The sequence below is a fragment of the Dermochelys coriacea genome, chromosome 4 (assembly GCF_009764565.3).
Source record: "Dermochelys coriacea isolate rDerCor1 chromosome 4, rDerCor1.pri.v4, whole genome shotgun sequence".
In the NCBI taxonomy this organism is placed as follows: Eukaryota; Metazoa; Chordata; order Testudines; family Dermochelyidae; genus Dermochelys; species Dermochelys coriacea.
In genome coordinates, this window is record NC_050071.1 from 143,347,119 (window position 1) to 143,369,038 (window position 21,920).

At 55.4% G+C, this 21,920-nt stretch overlaps 2 protein-coding genes across 6 annotated transcripts in view; both read right to left on the reverse strand.

Annotated features, from left to right (window-relative positions):
- Positions 1-702: 702 nt before the first annotated feature.
- Positions 703-16,351, reverse strand: NAGK (N-acetylglucosamine kinase). 5 transcript variants are annotated; one of them, XM_043512858.1, is made up of 11 exons: positions 16,272-16,343; positions 9,308-9,392; positions 8,240-8,338; positions 7,616-7,757; positions 6,511-6,621; positions 5,059-5,171; positions 3,469-3,556; positions 2,442-2,539; positions 2,206-2,284; positions 1,459-1,520; positions 978-1,117 (listed from the first exon to the last, which is right to left on the reverse strand). In XM_043512858.1, exons 1-10 carry the CDS (start codon positions 16,298-16,300, stop codon positions 1,468-1,470), a joined length of 897 nt encoding a protein of 298 aa, XP_043368793.1. In that variant the 5' UTR covers positions 16,301-16,343; the 3' UTR covers positions 978-1,117; positions 1,459-1,467. The 5 variants fall into 5 exon arrangements, with proteins under 5 accessions (XP_038254679.1, XP_043368794.1, XP_043368793.1 ...); XM_043512860.1 differs by lacking the exon at positions 1,459-1,520 and adding an exon at positions 1,587-1,603 and having other exon boundaries at positions 986-1,117; XM_038398751.2 differs by lacking the exon at positions 1,459-1,520 and having other exon boundaries at positions 703-1,117; positions 16,272-16,351.
- A 657-nt stretch (positions 16,352-17,008) lies between these two features.
- Positions 17,009-21,920, reverse strand: part of ANKRD53 (ankyrin repeat domain 53) — a 182,379-nt gene continuing 177,467 nt past the window's right edge. Inside the window, exon 5 of the mRNA XM_038400553.1 lies at positions 17,009-17,062. Within this exon, the coding sequence (XP_038256481.1) occupies positions 17,009-17,062 (54 nt within the window). The remainder of the gene's footprint in view (positions 17,063-21,920) is intronic.

The window sequence follows — 21,920 nt, forward strand, 5'->3', positions numbered from 1 at the left end:
CAACTGGACCCAGGCTCCTGGCTCAGGCTGGCATCTCGGGTCCCTACTCCCCAGGGCGAGCCTGCTGCACCCTGGGGTCCTGGCTCCCCACTCTGATCTGGGCTGCCATCAGGGGTCCCTGCTGTGAGCGCAACAGCCAACGGGATTCCGGATGTGGATCTCCAAAGCTAGCTGGGGCCAGAACTGCAGAGAGAACCCAGGAGTCCTGTGGCCTAAGCGGCCCTTGTTCCAACCATTTAACTGACCTCCTGCTCCCTGTACTCCACCAGCCTTGGCTGCTTGGGCTGATCAGCAAGTCATTCCTCATGAGATGGTTTAGCAAAAATTCAAGTTGGCTGAAATTCGAGGAAGGTGGTTTGTTTTACTTGCTGAAAACTAATTCTCAGCTGGCCAAAAGGAAGCGCAGAAGTTTGAGAAAACGGAAATGATGCCCACAGAAGTTCCCGGTCAGTCAAAGCTGTTCGCCGTCACAGCCACTTCAGTGGGAGGATTTCAGCCAGCTCGATAGTCTGCTTGTCATCCATTCACCTCCCTGCACCCCTCCACCCCATCCTTGGAGAGCTGCTCCTGTCTAATGCATAGAACTGATTTGGCTACAGGGGGCTGCAGTTCCTGTGAGCTCAGAGCAGGGCCCACCTTCTGGCTTGTAGGTCCTACAAGAAGGAACAGATTCTGCTCCCAGGAGACAGACTGAGTCAGCTGTGTCTGTTACCTTTTATTGACAAATTATAAAACACATCGATACAAAAGCCAGCTGTAATTCCCATCAATATGTAACTAGATTCCCCCACCTCCCCAGGCTGCGACAGACACACAAATCAAGAAACAATTTTAAAAATCGGGCTGAGCAGCTGGATGCTGCCCAGGTAGAGCGCACTGGCCAGGGCAGGGAGGGAGGGAGAGATGAGATGAGTCTCCCCAATGGGGCCCTAGAAGGAGTGTGTGTAGAAGACATCCACATTGGCAGTGTAGTCCAGGGGCAGTGCCTGGCCTATGTGCTTGGCCCCCAGGCTGGCTCCGCCCAGCGCTGACGAGTGCTTCAGCTTCAAGAGGGTGAACTTGGAGAAGATGCTGTGTAGCTCCTTCGGCCGGGCCTGGTTCAGGACTTTGAGGAACCCTAAGAGGGGGGAGAGCATCAATTGGCCACACTGCACTAGACGCAATACAGCTGTTGCCATTCAAGGGCAGTGGGTGGGCTGGACATGCGAAAGGGCAGGGACCCAAGAGCTGGGAGCCAGGACACGTGTAGCCCAATGGGTCAGCTTACCTGTATTCTATTCATTGCTTTGTTATCCTGCTTTATGATAGTTAGTAGTAATGCAACTAACAATTTGGCTTTAGTAGATAGTGGGAGGCTTGAGGCCCATAACCTTTGGCATAGATAAATTTAAGTAACTCGTAAGTTATAGGGAACTGGAAGTAGCAGGCAAGAGGCAGAATTTTGTCCAGAATACCGACCTCAACCACTCACAGAACATCGCTGACACCAGCATCTGGAAGGTTCCAGACAGAACGTCCAACTGCAAAGGTACCATGACAGCAAATGGACGTGTATGATAATAGGGTAACATCAGACATATACTAACCTATAGAAAACGGACACCTTAAGGGGAGGAAATACAAATAAGGACCTCTATTGAATATGCATTGGACATGGCAGCGTCACCGTCACCTACTATAAAGGTAACATCCCAGGGGCAGCAGAAGGTTGGAAAGATGTAGCCCTTGGGAGGGGCCAGAATGATGGCCACCAGGGAAGATGAGGATGACGACAGTGATGAGAAAGATAATGGTGTACATGTGGACGTCCAAATATACTTTCTGTATTGTCACTATCTGCCTTGTTGAGTTTGTGTATAACTTTGCTAAATTATTAATAAATTATATATTTATAAATACATATAAAGAGTTCCTATGGTGTGAGTGTTGCACCTGTACACATCGGGGTTCCCAATTATATGGTAATTTTATAATAATCTTACTGGGCCTGATTTTGGGACAAGAACCTGTTAATCCTCAAGTTACAATTATATTTACCCAACTTTGGGTCAGGCTACACACAGCAGCAGACTCAGAATTTGCAGGGATAGGGGCACAGAGGCTCAGTGACTCGCCCAAGGGCACAGCTAGGAATAAGACCTGGATCCCTTCCACTCCTGCACCCTCACCCCACGGCCTCCCCCTCTGCACAGTTTTCTGGCTCACCTTCTTTCATCATTTCCCAGCTGTTCCACACGGAGCCCACGCACAGGATGGGCAGCCCCAGCTCACCTCGGAAGAGGCTCTAGGGGGAAAGCAGAATTAACGCTTGCAAACCAAGCCCGTGCTGCTGAGAATCAGTGCAAAATGCTCCACAGCACAGAGGGAGTAGGAGACCCGAGGCTGGCAAGATCTCCCAGGCGTGTTTCAGGCCCAGTGGAGTCAGGCCGTCCGGTGGTTACCTTGTCAATTTTTGGCAGCACAGCTACAATGTGTCGAGCCAGGACTTCCCCAGCCTTGTTGAAAATGTGACAGCAAAGAGGGTCCCCCGCTTGGGCACCTGAGCAGGAGAAGAGAAGTAAAACAGGGTCCCTGGTGACTACAGATGGGCATTACCAGCCACAAGGGAGAGCAATTCCGGTTACAATACTGCTGGTCTTGCCCCCATCCATAAAGAGAGGCAGCAGCAGATTTACAACGAACGTCTTCACCCGGATAATTTAAAAGCGGCCAAAGGGATTTGACTCGAACTCTCTAACAAACAGGGCAGAACACGTGCCGGGGAAACTTCAACCCGAAGGGGAAGAGTCTCAAAGCTGAGTGACCTAGACCAAAAGGGGATTATAGAGGAGGCTAATTTACAGCCTGCACTGCAGAGACCCAGGGCCTGTCTACCACCACTGCAGGGTTTTAGTGAAGATACCAGTACGGGGCCAGGAGAGCTGCTCCCGTCTGCGAGAGGCACTGCCGATGTCACCGGGAGACGCTCTCCCACCATAGCGCTGTCTAGACCGGGGTTTGGTCACAGAACTCTGTCGCTCGGGGTGGGGGTGGGGGGAGAGACTGTTCACACCCAATGTCAGTTTGCAATGCAGCCTATTCAGCCACGTCAGAGCTGCCCCAGGGAGCATTATTGTAAATTGCATGGGAGGTGTACAGATTTCCCCCATCCCAGCAGGCAGAGTTAAGTAGCATATGATGGGATCAGAGCAATACATGGGCTGTGTGAACTCTCTGAGGCAAGTGCTCTGCAGATACTGCCCAAGGTTCGGGCCCTCCGCTCCCACACGCTGCCTCATCTTTGTGCTGGCAGCCAGCAGCAGAAATCCACTACCCAGCTATTCCAGCCTTTTGAACAAAGTCCTGCCCAGGTCTCCTGTCAGGCTGTCTCCGCCCTACCACCTGCCCAGACACCCAGGGGATGGGTGCCGCTCAAGAACCGGAATGGAGGAGTAACCAAAACCACCCAGGACGAAGTCCCTCCAATACCCTCTGCTAGTTTTTGGCAGAATCCCGCGAACTTGGATTTCTCGAACGTCCGGTAAAGATGCGTCAAGAGGCCCATCCTGTCAGAGACCTGCGGGGACACAAGTGTGGCTGTAGCCGGAGTGCAGACTGGAGCAGGGGAAAGGGCCCGAGGGCTCCATTAGCTGGACTCTGCAAAGCTAATCCCTTAACAAAGTAACCTCTTGCCGCCCCTTCTCAGTCAGGCTCGGGTGTGGCAAAGCTCCACAGTGGGGTGATGGGAGGGGAGCCACTGAACATAACCTGGAAGCCACAGCTGCTATTGGAACAGCCACATTGGCCGTGATCAGGGTCCCCTGGGGCTGCTGCTGGCCCTCGTGAGCCAGGCACCGTGGGCAGGGCTGGAACAGCCTCCCATCGGCCGTGGCTCAGGCATGGAAGGGGGCTGCCCTGCACTGCGTGAAGCGGCGAAGGGAGGGTCCCAGCCTGACCCTCTGCTCGGGGTCCCTTCCTCAGACTGTGGGGGCTGCCATTAAGAAACCAGTGTCCCCACCTCCCTGCCCATCCCAGCCACCCCCAGTCTGCTGGCACACTCAGCTCCAGGTACCCACGGCCACATGGCGCATGGGAACGGTGGCGGCTGGACGGGGGGGACAGGGAGACACCAGGCAGCGACTGGAGAGCGCAAGACTGAAAGGGTGAGCTAGACCCAGCTCCCTGAGCCAGGCCCCCCTCCCTCCCATACCGATGGCTGCCATGCTGGGGGCTGCCCCCACTCCCTTGTGCTGGGGGCATTACCCCCCCACATCCCCCGGCACAGAGTGACGGCCGTGCCAAACCTGAGTGTGGTGGGGCTGTGTGGCCAGGATCGGGGGGAGCCACGATAATCCAGGATGGGAATGAAGTGCTAAGCCACTGGGAGCGCGGTGCGCACCAGAGAGTGACCAGGAAGGTCTCAGGGTGGTGGGTGAGGGGCTGGGACAAGTTGTTAGGGGCCACAGGGTGAGTGCGGAGTGTTTGGGGGGAGGGAGTTGGGGCGAGTGGAGAATGTTGGTGGCAAGTTGGGGGGCAGTGGGAGATGGGTGGGAGTAGGGGGGCATGGGGGATGGGACTGAGGTATTTGGGGCTGTGGTGAGTGGAATGTAGGCTGTTGGGATATGGGGGGTCTGTCAGGACAAGTGGGGGCTGATGGAGAGGCAGCATTCGGGGTGTGTGTGGGGGCTGAGATGCTTATGGGACTCTGTGGGGGATGTATGGGGTAGGGGTGCTTTGCTATCTAGTTATGGAAGGTGGGGGGGGCACAGGGCCCCCACATCCCTTAACCCAGGCGTGGTCATTCCAGGGGGCCAGGCTACGTGTGTTCCCACGGGCGAGCGTGCCGAGGAGAGAAGCCAGTGCGTGCCACGCTGCAAGCTGTGCAGCAGCCCCCTTCAGAGGGCTCTGGAGAAGCAGGAGACCAACAGCTGTGACCCAGGGCCCTGATCACAAGAGGTGCCAAGCACCCAGCAAAGTGTCAGGCTCTCCACCCCTCAGACGCCAGCCCCAGCCTGGTCCCATCTCCCCACCTCGAGCCGTGCCCTCTTCCGGCAGCACCCGCGCGGCTCGGCCAGGTACCTGGAAGTAATCGAACATGGCCTGTTTGACGTAGCCGATGTCGTGGGGCGGCACTTCCAGGTTGTCCAGGCAGTCGAACACAATCTTCACAGCCTGGTGTGCGATCCAGAAAGCTGCAGAACAGAGGCCGTACAAGACAGGCGGTTAGGCTTGGCTTCACTGACCCAGAGCTGAGCTGCTGCCGGATCCGGATCCAGCAGTGCCAATAATGGAATTGGGTTACGGTGAAGAGGACAGGTCAGTAAAATACCCTTGCGAGGATGCTGGAGGTACCCAGAAGCCACCAGTACAGAGCCAGGAAATTGTGCATTAACAGGCAAAATTGACAAGAAACCCAAACATTAGAAAGGAGAAGAAGTACCCAGGTAACTTTAACTCCGCCCCCTTCACAACACCCGTCTCCCACCTTTGCTCCTTTCATAGCGACTCCAAGAGTTTATCTACATGGGGAAACTGACCAGGATAGCAGCAACCCTTTAAATTCACACTTACCTTATTCCAGAATAGATTCCCCATGCAGACAAGCCCTAAGACAAGCCTTTCAGATCAAGAGCTTTAGGAAATCCACAGCCCCTGGCTTTAGTTTCGAACAGCAGCCCACTTGGACAGCTTTGCAGGTGGAGAATTGAAAACATGCCCCATGGTCTATAACTGGTTTTATGTCTCCACTGCAGAGACGCTAGCTCCATGTGTCATGACTTAGATCATGGGACATTATAGGGCCCGATTCTGCAAGATGCAAAGAACTGCCAGCAACAGACCCCCACAGAATCAGGTGCGGCCATCCACTGGCCGTTTGTCTGATCGGGTTTGTTTCCATGGAACATGGAGCACAAAGGAGGCTGGGGCCAGCACAACCATGGAACGGCTACACGGAGAACACTGTCGTTTGTGAGATCACTGGCAAGAGGAAACCGCTACAGATGGAAAAGGGAGCCCAAGCTTCTGGTTCTCTCTGGGCATCTCCCGTGTGTGTGGGGGGGGGGGGGGAGGGGAAGCAGAATTAAGGACATTCAGATCCCACACCTGCAGGTTTCCCTACATCTGAGTGCCTTGTAACCGTAACTCTGGCTTTCCCGTATGTTATATATTATAACCACGACGTTCCCGTAAAAGCTTTTACCCTTCAATTCCTGATCTGCCACTGCTCCCCTGAAGGACAACGCTGCAGGCCACCTCTCATCTGAGCCAGGGACTCACTGAGAGACTTCCAGCCTCTCTGCATCAGCTGCCGTTCCCCGCTGGGCAAGGAACAGCCTCCCCAGGGCGCTGGCAGGGCAAGAGGCCCAGATTTGTTCTGGTTCACTCAGCAGGGCGGCAAGAAGGGTGGGATGAGAGAGACCCATAGGCTCAGGAACAGTCAGACCCAGCTAGCTGCTGGCCAAGGCCCCCCTCCACCCAGCCCCAGCGTCCCCAAAACTCCCCAGCAAGGAGATGCGCCCCGTGGCTTACCTGACCCCTCGTCTCCCATCATGTGACCCCACCCTCCACAGCTAACCTCCGACCCGTCAGGATTGATGAGTTTGCAGTTGGAACCGGTTCCCGAGATCAGCACCACGCCACCTACGGGGGAGAGGGAAGGGCTTACGGGCCTGATGCCAACAGGTGACCGGGGCCGGGCTTAGGAAAAATGGCACTCTAGGCAAACTTGTATTTTGCTGCCCCCGGCCCACTGCCTCCCTGGGCTCTGCACCCCTCCCGCCTCCCCTGGGCCCCCCTACCTCTCCGGGCTCCCCACCCCCCATCACTGGGGGCCAACCCTGGACCAGCGCCACACGAGCCAGTCATTCCCTCTTTCGACGCTATTCCACACACAGCAAGCGACTCCAGCAAGGAGCGCGCGGGCCTGATCGCTGGGCTTCCCTTGCAGCCGGACTGGTTCTACCCCGTGCTCCCACAAGTACCGGCGAGACCACGAGGGCTCCCCCTAGTGCTGGTATCACCAGAGCGCGAGCTTGTTACTTGCCGGACTGGGAGGTGCAAGAGGACTGGTCGGCTGCTGGCCGGTCGCCCCAGCCCTAGAAGGGTTAACGCTGCCTCCAGGGTCTGTTCAGACCCTTCCTGCAAGGCAATGCTGGCTGCATTGACAACCTGCAGCAAACCGCTCCCATGGTCCTGCCCCCGGCAGCTCCCTGCCCCTGCGGGGCTCTTTCAGCCTTGGTAGGAATCAGGCAGCGTGACCGGACACTGGCAAGCTACCACTTCAGGGGGCTCTGCCCCAGGACAGAGCTGGCTGGGCCCAGGCCCTTAGCGGGGCACACCACCCAGTTTACAGGGCCACGTTTCTCTAGGGTCAGCAGCGCCTCACTCCTCTAGGGTCCCCCATTTGAGAATCCCTGTCTTAGCCCCTCGGGGCAGAAGGCCGGGGCTCAGAGCCCTGCTAGGGCAGCTTCCCACGCCACCACCAAACCTCGGAAACAAAGCGGCTCCAAACAGGAGGCGGATAATAGTGTCAGTTTCCATGTGGCTCCCCCCCCGGACCACAGCAGGACCCAGCACTCAGAACCGTCCTGCCCCACCCCAGCTGCGTGCCCAGCCTGGCGAGCGTGGTCCTTGCCGTGGTCGGTAGCTGTGGCCATGGCCCCGATGGCGTCTGTGGTGATGTAGTAGTTCTCACTCAGCTGTGGGAAGCGGGTCTGCAGCTGCTCAATGAGCTTCTTGATGGCGTCTTCCTGCTCCCCTCCGCTCAGAGACAGCCCCTGTGCCCAGACACGCTGCATGAGTCCGACAAACCAGAGCTGCGCACCCCTCCCTCACCAGCACTGGGCAGCCCGGGCCCCCTCCCCTGCAGCCGAGAACAAGCTGCGGATCCTGCAGTTCCTAGCACGCTGGGCGTCCTGTTGATCGTACAGCATTTCCCACGTTGTTCTGCATCTCGTTCCTCAGACCCACCCGCCATTCGCTTTCCTGACCCTCTCTGAGCACTGGGCCAGAGGTTTTCCCCTGCTGCCCCTGGTCTCTTACCCGGCAGCACTGGGGAGCAGCTGACACCCTCCAGAGGGGACACGACACCCCAAAGACTCAGTCTGAGAACAGGGCCCCGATCTCCTGGCCTGGGCTCTAGCCACAGGACCAGCCTCCCTCCCCTGCCCCGCCTTCCCTCCCCTCTGATCTGACTGCGCCCCTGAGCAGCCCACGTCGCAGAGTCGGCAGGGCTCGTGCCGACGCCCGGGTAACTCACCAGCGAGCGGAGGGGAACCTGCAGGTTGGCGCCTGCCTTGCCTTTGGCCTCGCTGACCATCTCGTTGATCCTTTCCAGGCATTTGTCCGAGCCGACCAGCTAGCCGGGGAGGGGGGGAGGACAACAAACGTTTCTCATTAAACCCTTCCACTTGCTGTGGACAAGCTGCTCCCGTGCTAACCCCCCAGGATTGGGACTAACATGCAGACTAGAGCCAGGTATCCCCCCTTCCCGCTCAGAAGTGCTTGGCTCAGCGATCTCTGGGAGGATGGGGGGGTGTTCCACACCCATCACCATAGCAGTCCACACTAGGAGCCTAGTGTGGATGCAGCTTATACCAGCCAAACCCTGCTTCTGCTGGGATAGCTTATTCCAGGCCGGTCCCAGCATCCCCCCGTGAAACTAAGCAACACTGGCAAAAGCATGGGTGTGCTGGCGTAGCTACATCTACACTAGGGGCTTTTGCCAGCCCAACTCTGTCAGTCGGGGTCCCACCTCTTCACAACCCTGTGCCAGCAGAGTCTGTAGCATAGCCCCGGTCCAAGGGCAGGTGATGAGTCTGAATCCAGAACTCAAACATCTCAATGTGTTGACTTCTTGGGGTTGGGCCCATTCTGAAGATGGGACCCAGCATCAGAACTGAGATCTGGACTTCGGACACCTCCAGGCAGCCCGGGGGCTTGGATTTTAGCCCCCGCTTTCTTGGTGGGGCGTCAGGCCGAGGACCAAGGGTGCGATGTTAGGCAGACCAAGTTAGCTAACTGGTTCTAAGAGTCTGCGCACCCCATCCGCTGTAACTCAACCAGCGCAGGAGGGGTTAACGCATGGGCTCTCTGCTGGCCTAGTGGGGGCCAACTGGTTTCTTCCCAGAGCTTGGAAATTAGAGGTAACAAAGTGACCACAAGAAGTGCACTCTGGGTAACTGCAAGCAAATTAACCCCCCCCCCCGTTATCACTAATCACCCCCAGGCTTGACTGCTATAGTAGCACCCCCACCCCTCACCCGGTAACAACATCTCGGATCCCTCTAGCCCCAGCAGCGCCTGCCACGTGCTGCGTGATCCTTACCCAATGGTTAGTGCAGGGCCCGTCGGTCTCTGCCAGGATCTTGCCATCTTCAGATATCAGCACCACCTTGGAATGGGTCCCCCCCCTAAGGAATCAAGGGCACACACATGCAACCCCCCTCCAGTAAGGCTGGGTGAGCAGCCGCTCCAGAGGCAGAATTATAGGAAAGCTCCCCCCCCCGGACTCCTGAAATCTACCCTCGCTTCCAAGTGCCAGGGGAGTCTTCAACCTTCGCAGCTGCTGCTGGGCTGAAAACCCCAGAGGCAGCTGCACTCGAGGAAGGCTTGCGACGGGCCTGCTAGCTGCGGGTGTTTCACACGCAACCTGTGATTCCCGCATGGATCCGTCCCGTGCACAGCTGTGCACCGTGCTCGGGGAGGGTGTTTTGCTGTAGCCTTTCCCAGTGGAGCCGCGCCCCCATGGAAGAGCCAGGCCTCGCTGCTCACAAGATGGTTTAAAGCTCGAGGAAGGTGCTGGGAGAAATACCACCTCAGCCATTCAGAAATCTCTGAAGGGTGCCTCTAGGTTGGGGAAAGTCAGAGTCATGATTCCCCATGGATGACGGAGCAGAACTAGGGCTCAGATACTTTAGCCACCAAGTTTGAAGGCAGCTCTGCTTATGTCTGGACGCAAAACACCTGTCCTGTCTACACTAGCTCTTCCTTCGTGCATCTTTTGCTTGCTCCAGGTTAGTAATACAAAGGGCCTTGCTGGGATGGAAAATGCTCTCTGAATGATATTTAAATGCAAATTATTTCTCCCAAGCTACATTGGAACGGGTTGTGAAAATGTTAGAACAAAATCTTCAGTTAGTTTGAGGCACCCAGCTACTTCTGGTAAATAACACTTCTGGCAAACACTGACATTCACGATACGTGAGGAAGTTTATTTCTCTTTCTCCCCCTTCCCCATTTAGAGCTGTTGTAATATTACCAGCTGTCTCCCTCCCATTCCTTTCACCAGCAGGGAAATTACAGGGCCAGATGAGAGTGGGTGGAGAACTAGCCTGTGTGTCTGTTTGGCCCAGCCTTACCCAGCTGTCTGCCTTGCTCCGTTCTCCACTGTGCAGCCCAAACACCGATTCATATGGGATGCTTTTGGATCTGGGGTTCTGTTTATTTTGGAAGTCAGACATAGAAGATGATCCTCTTAGAAGGGCGTGCGCAGGGAGATGGACTGGCTGGATCTGGCTAAAGGCAGAGAGGACCTTGCACCTCTAAGTTGCTGGTGGGACTTCAGCTCAGGTCTGTAGTAACCATCCCCGGAGCACATGAAATGAGTTTGGAAGGTCTTAGTGCAGTTCCCAGCAGATTGATGGCCACACCAGAGAGAGACCCCAGACCAAACGGGCCATGCAGACGGAGCTCTAACCCCTACAGTTGGTCCCTCCAGGTCAGGGCTGAATTGCGTAGCCAAGGCCCAGGGGCGGCACATCCCCACCCACACCGTACCTGCCCCACAGGCAGGAGACTCGTCATCCCGCACTACAATCACACTCCACCTCCGCAGAGCACCGTCCCCTATTTCCAATGCAGACCACTGCAAGCCCGACTGCACACCCGCCCACCATGTCTGCACTAGGGGCATGCTTCAGTGTACACCCCCAGCGCAGAACCCTTCTATGGACGAGCTGTAAATTGCTCTGTGCGATCAGCTCACTGGCCCATTCCCTCCGCCATCCTGCTCCGGCTCCAGTGGACGGCAGCCCTTCCCCTACAAATGCAACCAGCGAGTAGCGTAATGCTGCGGGTGATGTCTCCTAGGGGGAAGTGGAGGAAGGGGGAGATCTCTGCTAGACTGGCAGTCAAGTCCTGAAGCATGAGGCTCAATTAAGCTTTTCTGTTTTCGCTTGCATGCAGCCAGAGTCCCTTCCCAGCCTACTGAAAGGAGAAACCCCCCCCACCATCCATGAACCCAGGCGTCCTGCAGAGCAAAGCAAGGCTGGTATGATGCCACCCACTTTCACGATACATTTGACCTGAATGCAAATTCCACGGATGCAGTCTATTGTTTAAGTGGCAGTGCTGTGTTACTTCGTTGAATAAGGCACCGATCCTGTGATGACAAGCTCGGTGCAGACAGATCTCCAGACCTGTAGGGCTCCATGCAGAAGATCAGGGGCTAAGTGTGCAAACCTCCCAGTGCCCCACACACCTGCACCATCCAACAAGCATCCCCGGGGCTCAGCTATTCCTAAAGGTCAGCTGCAAAGCCTCTGCTACATGTTGCAGACAGACACCAGAGCAGCCTGAAAGGGGGCTAGGAACGGTGCAATTCTCCAGCCACTTATGCAGGACCTCAGAGTGATTCTTTTAGTGCCTAAGGAAATTAGGCACCCACTGAAAGCCATCAAGAGTCAGGTGCTCAATTTCCTTAGGCACTTCTGAAAAATCTCACTTGGTCTATGACTCTGCATCAGCAAGGGGGCCAGATCCACGAAGTATTTAGGGTCCTAACTTCCACAGAAATCAACGGATCTTTGTGGATCAGGATGGAAATGAGAAGCTGAATACCGTGGAGGATCTGGGCCCAGAAGACTTCCGGTTCGTAATCTGGATTTATTAGAGTGGGGCGTGCTTGCTGCATGGCTACACTGTTGCACAGACACTTACCAGGCACACTTCCTCTTCCACAGTGGGCGTTCCCCAGTGCGTGAGAGCAAAGCAATGTGAAAGGGGTCCCTTCCTCCCAGACAAGTTTCTCTTCAACCAGATTACATCGGAGGGCACAGCGAGGACAATAACCAGACCCTGGGTGAGGACGGCGTACAGAGAACTGCAGCATGAGCACATGCTTTGTCTTTGGAGCTGCCTTCCTCGGATTCATCTTGGTATCTTCCCCTTTCACACACGCAGCCATGGCAACAAGTGCAATTACAGTAACAACCTGGCAGATCCAGAGATCCTCTCGCCAGCTCCCCTGTTCAGAGCCTCAGGTGGAAGGCTGGGAAGGTACACAGCTGAACTTGTTAACTGCATTCACCTAGCTTGGGTGGTGCGAATGGGGCAGGGATCGCTCAGAGAACCAGGAAGTGTCTCGTTCCCACTCAGAGGGGGTCTCAGCCTGGCCAGCGTTGTCTCAAATTACCTTAAATCTCACCACTAACCAGGCCAAGGCCAGGTTTCAGAGTAGCAGCCGTGTTAGTCTGTATTCACAAAAAGAAAAGGAGTACTTGTGGCACCTTGGAGACTAAAATTTATTTGAGCATAAGCTTTCGTGAGCTACAAATGCATCCGATGAAGTGAACTGTAGCTCACGAAAGCTTATGCTCAAATAAATTTGTTAGTCTCTAAGGTGCCACAAGTCCTCCTTTTCTTCAGACCAAGGCCAGGGCTGGGTAAAGTGGGCACAGCTTCCCCCTTCCCATGGGCAAGGCGATGTGGTCTTCTGCGAGATCCCCCTCATCTTCCCAGCAGAACAGGAATCGCCAGGCCACAGAGCAAGGCAGCGTGGTCTAGTGGGGAAAGCACCGGACTGTGAGTCAGCACGGCTGCGTTCTAGTCCCAGATCTAGTACGGACTTGCCGGGCGACCTTGGACATGTGACCACTTCACCTCTGCTGCCGTTTCCAGCCTATGTCTGGTCAGTGTAGATCGTAGCTTCCTGGCACAGCAGCTGCCTTTTATGTTTGTGTGGCCACTAGCACAACGGAGCTCATCTCAATCGCCCCCTAAACACCTATGGTATTAACAACATCAATGGTCCATCTAGTCCACTCTCCTCCCTGTCTTACTGGTTAGTGCCTTCAGGGGAAGACGCAAGGTCTTTGTAGTGGACAACTACAGAATAAGCCATTCACAGGGGCAGTTTCATCCTAACCCATTCGCTAGTGAATGATTTATAGCCCTCTAGTTTATCTTATTTGGACTATGGATTTTCTGTGATCCATCTAAATCTCAAAGAAATCCTTTCTGAAACCTGCTGAGCTCTTGGCCTCCATCATTTTCTTGTGGCAATTAGTTCCGCAGGCCAAGTGTGTGCTGTGTAAGTAAGGATTTCCTTTCTATAGTTATAGTAGCTCCTGCTAAGATTTCAAGCTTCTCTGGGCCAGGACTGTATTATTTAGTTGTACAGACTGGACACGTTAGCAGCTCTTCAGAAATTACAGTACAACAGGCATTAAATAGATTTTAATGGGGTTGCTCCCGGTCCCCCCATGCATGAATCTGGCTCAATATATTTTTAACGCATACAAGACAATTTTGGGGGGAAGACCAAGTGTTAGAAGTGCAATTCACCTTTAAACGCAGTAAGATCTGCGCATGTCTCCCCCCCGCATTTTAGAAATGAAAGTATTAAGAAGTCTTCATAAGAACGGCCAAAGTGGGTCAGACCAAAGGTCCATATACCCCAGTATTCTGTCTTCCAACAGTGGCCAATGCCAGGTGCCCCAGAGGGAATGAACAGAACAGGGAATCATCAAGTGATCCACCCCCCGTCTCTAGTGACAGAGACACTTCTAACACATTGCATCTGCCATGTTCAGTCGCTGCTAGAGCTCATGAACAACCCTGCAATAACGAGACAGCTTGCACACGGGTGTGGGAGAGGAGAGAAACTTTGGAAGAGGCAGTTTTCAGTTTCAAATTTCTAACGTGTTCTTTTCAAACACTGACTTATAAAAAGGGGGAACCGTCAGTTTAGGCCTGAAAATTCAGAGATAAACACTAGTTTAACAAAACTTTAAAAGGCACAAACATTTTAAAAATCAAAGTTTGCAGCGCGACATCTTCCACTGGATTTCCTTGCAGCACTCCAGTGGAGATAGGGAAGTGAAGGTGACTAGAATTTCAGAGGGGTAGCCTGGCTGTTTTTGCTGATACAGATTAATACGGAGTCCTTGTGGCACCTTAGAGACTAACAAATTTATTTGGGCATAAGCTTTCGTGAGCTAGAACCCACTTCATCACAAGAACGCCTCGTTTTTGTTTTTTTTTTTTTTTTTGTAGAATTTCAAAGTGAAATTTGCCAGTCTGTTCCCCTGGGTTACCAAGCGTGGAGAAAAGAAAACCAGCTTTTTCCAATCAGAAGTAATGAAGAGGACTTTTTAAAAAATATGATTTTTAACCTGACCTGTGTCCATTCTAACCACAAAGCTAAATATGTCAGGAGCCCGGTTACAAAAGACAGCAGGCCTAGCAGTGCCCCTGAATTCAGCCATCATCAAGTCTCCCAAGAACAGATTTGTCATTTCAGATGGACTTTAAGTCCTAAATCTGAAAGGCAGCTCAACACTGAGCTGGAGAAAGTTAGCTGCTTCAGAAGCTGAACTGTGCAGAAACCTTTGGCCATAGATCCGCTTTGCAGTTTTGAATCAGATATCACACCCACATCATAGCCTTCCCGATAGGTTATGCACACACAGCAAAAAAGGAAAGGAGTACTTGTGGCACCTTAGAGACTAACAAATTTATTGAAGTGAGCTGTAGCTCATGAAAACTTATGCTCAAATACATTTGTTAGTCTCTAAGGTGCCACAAGTACTCCTTTCCTTTTTTGCGAATACAGACTAACACAGCTGCTACTCTGAAACACACAGCAAAGATAACACAAGCAGCTCCAAGACATGGTTTGGGAAGGAAAGCATACTTCCAATAAAACAGCCTTGTCCAGGTCTAATCACCCAGGGTAAGCAGTTTTCCTCTTCCAGAGGGACAAAGGAAGGCCGCCTACATGGGAAAGCGATACCAGTCTAGTTTAAATCATTTTTTCTTTCAGTTTCATTTAAACCAAATCAGTTCTGAGCTGGCTTGAGCTAATCTGAAAGAAATCCACGCTTAATCCAACCCAAGCATGTCCACACTGAAGTGCCACTGGTTTAACTAAATCTGTTCCAAGCCATACCTTAGCTGGGTCTACATTGCAAAATTTTCCAGCATAGCTATGTAGGTCAGGGAGTGTGAAAAACACTCACCCTAGCAGCACTCTCAGCTGTGCCATGAAAGCTACAAATGCTAGTGTAGACGCAGCTATGCTGACAGAGAGCACTCCTGTTGGCATATCTAACGTCCTTTGGGGAGGTGCTGTTACTAAGGTGACAGAAAAACTCCTTCTGCCAGCACAAGCTGCATCTGTGCTAGGGGGCTCTCCAGCTAGGGTTGCCAGGTGTCCGGTTTTTGACCGGAAGGCCACTGCCAACCGGGCCACTAAAAGTTTGGTTAGCGGTGCAGCAGGGACCGGAGCTAAGGCAGGCTCCCTGCCTGCCCTAGGTCCACGCAGTCCCAGAAGCGGCCGGCAAATCCCTACGGCCCTTGAACGTATGGGTGGCCAGGGAAGATCTGCGCGCTGCCCGCACCCCGAGTGCCAGCTCCGCATCTCCCATTGGCTGGGAACTGCGACCAATGAGAGCTGCAGCCTGCAGATGCGAAGGCAGCTGAGCGCGCAGAGCCTACTGGCTGCCCTCGCACCTAGGGGCCGCAGGGACCTGGCGGCCGCTTCCTGGGAGCTGCAGTAAGTGCTGCTGGGACCCCGCACTCCAACGCCTTGCCCCAGCCTGGAGTCCCCTCCCGCACCCAAACTCCTTCCCGGAGACTGCACCGCCTGCTCAACACCCTGCCCCAGCCCTCTCCTGCACCCCAAACCCCTCATCCCTGGCCTCAGCCCAGAGCCCACATTCCCAGCTGGAACCCGCACCTCCTCCTGCACTCCAAACCCCCGAGCCCCAGCCCAGCGACCCCTCTTGCACCCCAGCCCATTCATCCCCCCGCCCCAGCCTGGTGCCCTCTCTCGCATCCTGAACCCCTCATTTCTGGCCCCACCTGGAGGCCGCATCCCCAGCCCAGAGTCCATACCGCCCCCCCGCACACCCAACGGGGGGGACCCCTGGAGAGAGGCGAGCGGCTGCTCCCAGCACGTGGGGAGGGGGCTGCCCTCGGGGCCCCCCCCCCGGACCCGGGCTGGTGCGTAGGGAGGAAGTCGGGGTGCCAAGAGGCTCCACCCAGCGCGACCCCCAGCGCGCACTCACCCCTCCACGCCGCCGAACAGCGCAGCCATGAGCCCGGCGCGACCCGCGGCGCCGCCCGCGCGCCTGCGCAGGAGCCTCGCGCTCCCCAGCCCCGCCCCTTCCTGGGGGGGGAGCCTTCCTCTAGCCCCGCCCCCGGGAGGAGTCGAGCCCCGCCCCGCGGCAGGGAACGCCCCGCCCCCCGGGAGGAGTCTAGCCCCGCCCCCCGGAGGAACCTGCCTCTAGCCCCGCCCCACGGCAGGGAGCGCCTCGGTTTAGCCTAGCGCTAAACAGCCCCGCCCCCCGCGGGGAGCCAGGCCCCCCCCACCAGCAGGGACCTAGACCCCCCCCACCAGCCCCTTCCCCCCATTGGATCCCCTGGCTCTCCCAGGAAGGAGCCTAGACCCCTGCCCCTTCCCTCAGCAGGGAACCCTCTGTCCCCCCAGGGGGGACCCTGCCCCCCACCAGCTGCCAGCACCTTCCTCTCCCCACCCCGAGAGACCCCCCAGGAAAGCGACATGCAGCTTTCTCTTCCCCCCACGCCAGCTGGGAGCGTGCCCCCCTTCCCCAGCAGGGCATTGTTAGCACCTTCCCCCGCGGGGGGCACCCCAAAACTTCTGTCCCTGCCCCCTAGCTACCAGCACCTTCGTCTCCCCCTGGGAGCTTGATCTCCCAGCACCCGCCTCCCCCCAGGCGGGGAGCTCCCAGCACCCCCTCTACCAACATGCAACCCCTGGCACCTCCTGGCTCTCTCGGACTCCTCAGTATTCCTCTGTCATTCCTGCCCAGCGGGATGTGCTGATGGCACTCAAGACCTGTGGGAGGAAGGGGGACAATGAGAGTCAGATGTGTTGGGAGGGGGGCAGGAAAGACAGGTAAGGGTTGCACAAGCAGTGGGGGAGAAGGCCAGAGGCCCACAGGGAGGGAGATAACCTGGGAAAGAAGAGGACTACGGCAGAGGAACGTGGGGAGGGCTGGAAGGTAGGGAAAGTCGGGAGGGGAGAGGAATGGGGGTACGGGAAGATCAGGAGGTGGGCAAAGAGAGACCCTGGTGAGAGAGAAGGAGATAGTATCCATCCACCCACCTATCCAAAGTGTGTAATACACCCACCCCGGCAGGGTCTGGACATGTCCTTCATGCAGAGGGTTGGGGATGGATGACTCTTGCTCCTCCAGGACCAATAGGGTGACTGTGCCCACAAAGGAGCACATTGCCTTCCCAGCCCTCAAGCCCGCCCAGCCGCACTGAGTTGGATGGGACCCCCTTCTGTTTATTTCGCCTCTCCCTGGGAGCCCCAAGCAGTTCGGCAGTGCTGCCACCAGAGGACACTGGAGATCGGTAAATCAGCGCTTTGCCAGGTTGGGATGCTGCTTGCAGAGGAAATGCTGGTGATGAGGCTGCAGGACTGAGGTTTCCTTTGGGCTTTGTAATAAATCTGTGTTGCTTCCAACTCTGCCTTCTGCTGCCCCTCGCAGGGGTATATGGGGTCATTTGAAAGGTTGCCACAGCCCCAGGAAAGCTGGGGCTCTTATCCCAGCTCTGTGGCTGTGAACCCCCAATCTGATTCCTTTCCGGGTGCTCCCTAGTCTAAACCTCACACCACTGAGAACGAGGGGGCTTGGATTCCCCAATCATCCCAAACCCGGCTTGGTGACTGCTGGGGCTGGCAATGCCCTGCAGAGCCCTCTTCATGCCTGCCAAGATGTTACCAAGCTCCTGGCCTAGATTCTTATGTTGTGCTGTTGGCAGTTGCTGTGTTCTGCCCCAGAGGTGGCTGCATTTCTGATGCGCTACTGGGGGGGGCGCTTTCATGTCCTCTCACCCTGTAACTTCTTACTACCCTGTTGACGTGCTCCATGCCACCGAAGGATGGATGCACCTTATCTCCTAATTCCCCCAACCTGCACTTTGTTTATGTGGCCTAACTCAGCACTTTGGGATGAGAAGAATTACAAAACCTCCTTGATAATCATAGGGAAAACTCCCGCTTCAGGCTAGGCTCAGAGGCTTGAAAGAAAGAGCTTGGGGTCCTACTGGTGGTCTAGTGAATTGAGCGCAGAGCCACCTGGATTCTAGTCCCTGTAATGTCACTGGCTTAGGCAAGTGACTTCAATTATTGGAGCCTCAGTTTCCCCACCTTAAAATAGGGATCATAATATTTACCCAGCTCACGGGGCACGAGGTTCAGTTAATTAGCTGTATGTACAGTGCGTCGAAAATCACATGCACTGTTATTGTAGCACCAGCACAGACTGCAAACTTGTCACGGCTCCCAAGCTAAGAAGCGGGAGGAGGGTGTCTGGGGAAAAAAAAGCAAGCAGGTCCTACAGGCACTGCGGTTAGTGACTCATTAGGGGGCGCTGTTCTCTCAGAGTCAGTGCTGCTCACCTCAGTGCTCTAGAGTGGTGTGGCCGGGGGAGTGGTGCTGCTAGATGTGTCTGGGTGAGAACAAGAGGCAGTGTGGTCTAGTGGGCACGGGTTTGGCCTGGGAAGTCAGGTGAGCTGGGTACTACCCCTGGTTCTGCCCCCACCTCGGCAAGTGACTTCCCCTCCTTTTCTTTGGGTGTCTTGCCTCTTTCAGACTGCAGGGAAGGGAGGGTGCCTGTGCAGCGCCTAGCACAGAGGGGCCTTGAGGTGCTGCTGGTAATAAGGCAGAGCCAAAGTCAAGCCTACTTGTGTTATTACGGGTCCCAGGGCATTTTCCCAGGCAGAGGGGTGTTGCTTGTTTCTGTTGTATTAACTGCACCCTCCCGCCTTACATCCCAGCTGTCGGGTCAGTCGCATACACCATTCTTCTCCTCGTCCTGTGCTGAACTCTTACTTGTTGTGTAGAAGGGTCCAGGGCTCTGAACATGGAATTAGGAGTGAGGTGACGTTGCTTGGAGCCCAGCCCCATTTCTTAGTTGTGACACAACCCTGAGCAAGTCAATTCACTTCTCTCTTGGCCTCACTTGCCTGGATGTTTCCCGTTTATTCACCTTTCGAATGTGCTTTGAGACCCTGATCTGGGAAATGCCATGCATTGTTCTGTCACTGAATCTGGGCACCATTAAACAGCTGCTGCCTTCCACCCCAGAGGGAGCTGCATGTCAGTGGCTGCTGCTATGGTTCCTGTCTAAGGAATGTTTGCAAAGCCCTCTGGGCTCCTTGGAGACCAGAGGTGATAACATGGCTACCTAGCAGCTAGGGGAGAGTTTCAGAATATACTGGGGACGACACCCCAGAACAGACCTGGAGTTAGAAGGTGTCAGGCCTTGGGTCAACAGATTGCCAGTAGATCGAGGGACATGATCATTCCCCTCTATTCGGCATTGGTGAGGCCTCATCTGGAGTACTGTCTCCAGTTTGGGGCCCCACCCTACAAGGGAAAAATTGGAAAGCATCCAGCGGAGGCCAACAAAAATGATTAGGGGGCTGGAACACATGACTTACGAGGAGAGGCTGAGGGAACTGGGATTGTTTAGTCTGCAGAACAGAAGAATGGGGGGGGGGAGAGGGGGGTTGATAGCTGCTTTCAACTACCTGAAAGGGGGTTCCAAAGAGGGTGGAGCTCGGCTGTTCTCAGTGGTGGCAGATGACAGAACAAGGAGTAATGGTCTCAAGTTGCAGTGGGGGAGGTTTAGGTTGGATATTAGGAAAAACTTTTTCACTAGGAGGGTGGTGAAGCACTGGAATGGATTACCTAGGGAGATGGTGGAATCTCTTTCCTTAGAGGTTTTTAAGGCCTGGCTTGACAAAGCCCTGGCTGGGATGATTTAGTTGGGGATTGGCCCTGCTTTGAGCAGGGGGTGGGACTAGATGACCTCCTGAGGTCCCTTCCAACCCTGATCTTCATGTCTATGATGTGGTTGTGGTTCTTCAAAGCTCACCCTAATCCCCGGATCTTTTCGTTAGGTGCGTTCTGGGGTGGTGATGGCTAGCTCCCAGCATGTCAGCCAGGGAATTGTGATCCAGGCCATGACGGGCTCATGTGACAGTTTTCGGAATTAAATCTGAACACGTCCTAAGTCTGGATCTGGGCATTTTGGTTCAGGCCCTTCTAGAGAGAGCGGAGTGCTGAGAGGATGGGATCCAGGCTGCAGAGCCAAGGGCTGGTTGAGGCTGGGTCTCTCATCATGCAGAAGGAATCTGATGGGATGCAATGTCCCCAAAGCAGATATTTGCCACGGTTGGCTGCCCGGTGGCGCTGGGTTCTGACTGAAGCACTGTGGGAAGGCACAAATGCAAACAGGAGAAGGAAGGTTCAGCACACCCGGGCAACTCTTCAGGGAGTTCTCGCCTTCTTCTGGAGCATCAGAAAGTTCCTAAAGCTCATGCTTCAGGCTATCAGCCAGCCTGTGGAGATCGGGAAGGGGTCCCCCACCCAATGTATTCTGGGTGCGTGCGGGTCGTCTCCTGCCTCTGAAGGGTTGGGGTGACTGCACAGCAGGAGATGGGACACTGGGTGGGAGCAGGGCGCTGAGGTGGCACCGAACATGAGCTCTCTGTCAGCTGCTTGGCTGGCTGGCTGGCGCTCATGTGCTCAGGGTCTGCCTGATCATCGCGTGTGGGGTCTGGAAGGAATTTCCCCCAGATCAGAGGGGCAGTGACGTCGGGGGGGGGGGCGGGGTTCACCTTCCTCTGCACTGTGTGTGTGCAGGTCACTTCCCAGGATTAGATGGGCATGTCTTATCACTGTGGGGGCCTTGGGCACTGGTGCCGCTCAGTCTCTCTGATTCTCTCTCTGGGGCACATACTAGTCCAGTCTCCTGCAGGCTGTAATACTTCAGTCTAATTCCGGTTGCTGGGTCAGTGCGTGGGGACTGGGTGGGGTCGGTGGCCTGGGCTATACAGCAGGGCAGAAGGGATGATCTGGTCGGCCCTTCTGGCCTGAATCTCTGTGACTGGCCAGAGAGAAGCGGTCAGCCTAGGTGGGCCGTGCCCTCAGCTGGCTATGGCAGGGAGCAGGTAGGGTGGTCCCACGGAGCAATCCCCGTCTAGACCAAAATACCCCACTCACAGGGAAGCTGGTGGGCCGGAGCAGGGAGGTGCGCCCAGGGCTTTGCTGTGTTTCCTTTGGGACGTGGGGACCTGAGAGAAAGGGCAGGACGATGCGGCTAACTGGCGAACCCCCCATCTCACAGGGCCTCCCTGGGGTGGAGATTTTTGGGGTGGTGGGGGAGAGCATGTGTGAGAGGTTGACGCTACATGGGCAGGGCTCTGAATGTGGGAGGGGACCTCTCTACTCTGGCTGAGCAGATGGGGCTAGGCGTGGAGGGAGACAAGGAACCAGCGCCGATGCTGCTGTCTCCAAAGGTGAGGAGGGAAGCTGGCCCCCAGCAGCCCCCACCCGAAAAGTCCCCAACGCAGAGCCAGGGACCTGCCTCCTCACGCATGTCACAGTTTGTTCCTGTCTCTTTAGGCGTGAGGGTGCCCACCATCAGCCTGGGGTTGTTGGGGGGGGGTTCAGTGCATTGGGGGTACATCCTCTCCAAGGACCCCAATATCTTGGCTCCTGTTGGCTCTGGTGATGGTCCAGGGGGTTTCTCAGGGAGGCAGGGTCTATTCTGAGGGCTTTGTAGATTGGAGTGGGACTGAAAGCCTGCCACTGTCTCTGGGTGTGAGCACACGGGCTCCATGTTCAGTGTGTGCAGCACTGTTGGAGGGGCTAGATCCTGGGCAGGCTGCGGGTT

What these genes read in the sequence shown, in the direction of transcription:
- NAGK (XM_038398751.2), bottom strand. Translation starts at nt 16,300, where the DNA reads ATGGCTGCGCTGTTCGGCGGCGTGGAGGG. An exon ending in GATGGGAGACGAGGGGTCAG is followed by an intron (nt 5,172 to 6,510) that starts GTAAGCCACGGG and finishes TCTGTTCTGCAG; the next exon opens with CTTTCTGGATCGCACACCAG. An exon ending in CTGCCAAAAACTAGCAGAGG is followed by an intron (nt 2,540 to 3,468) that starts GTATTGGAGGGA and finishes TCTCCTGCTCAG; the next exon opens with GTGCCCAAGCGGGGGACCCT.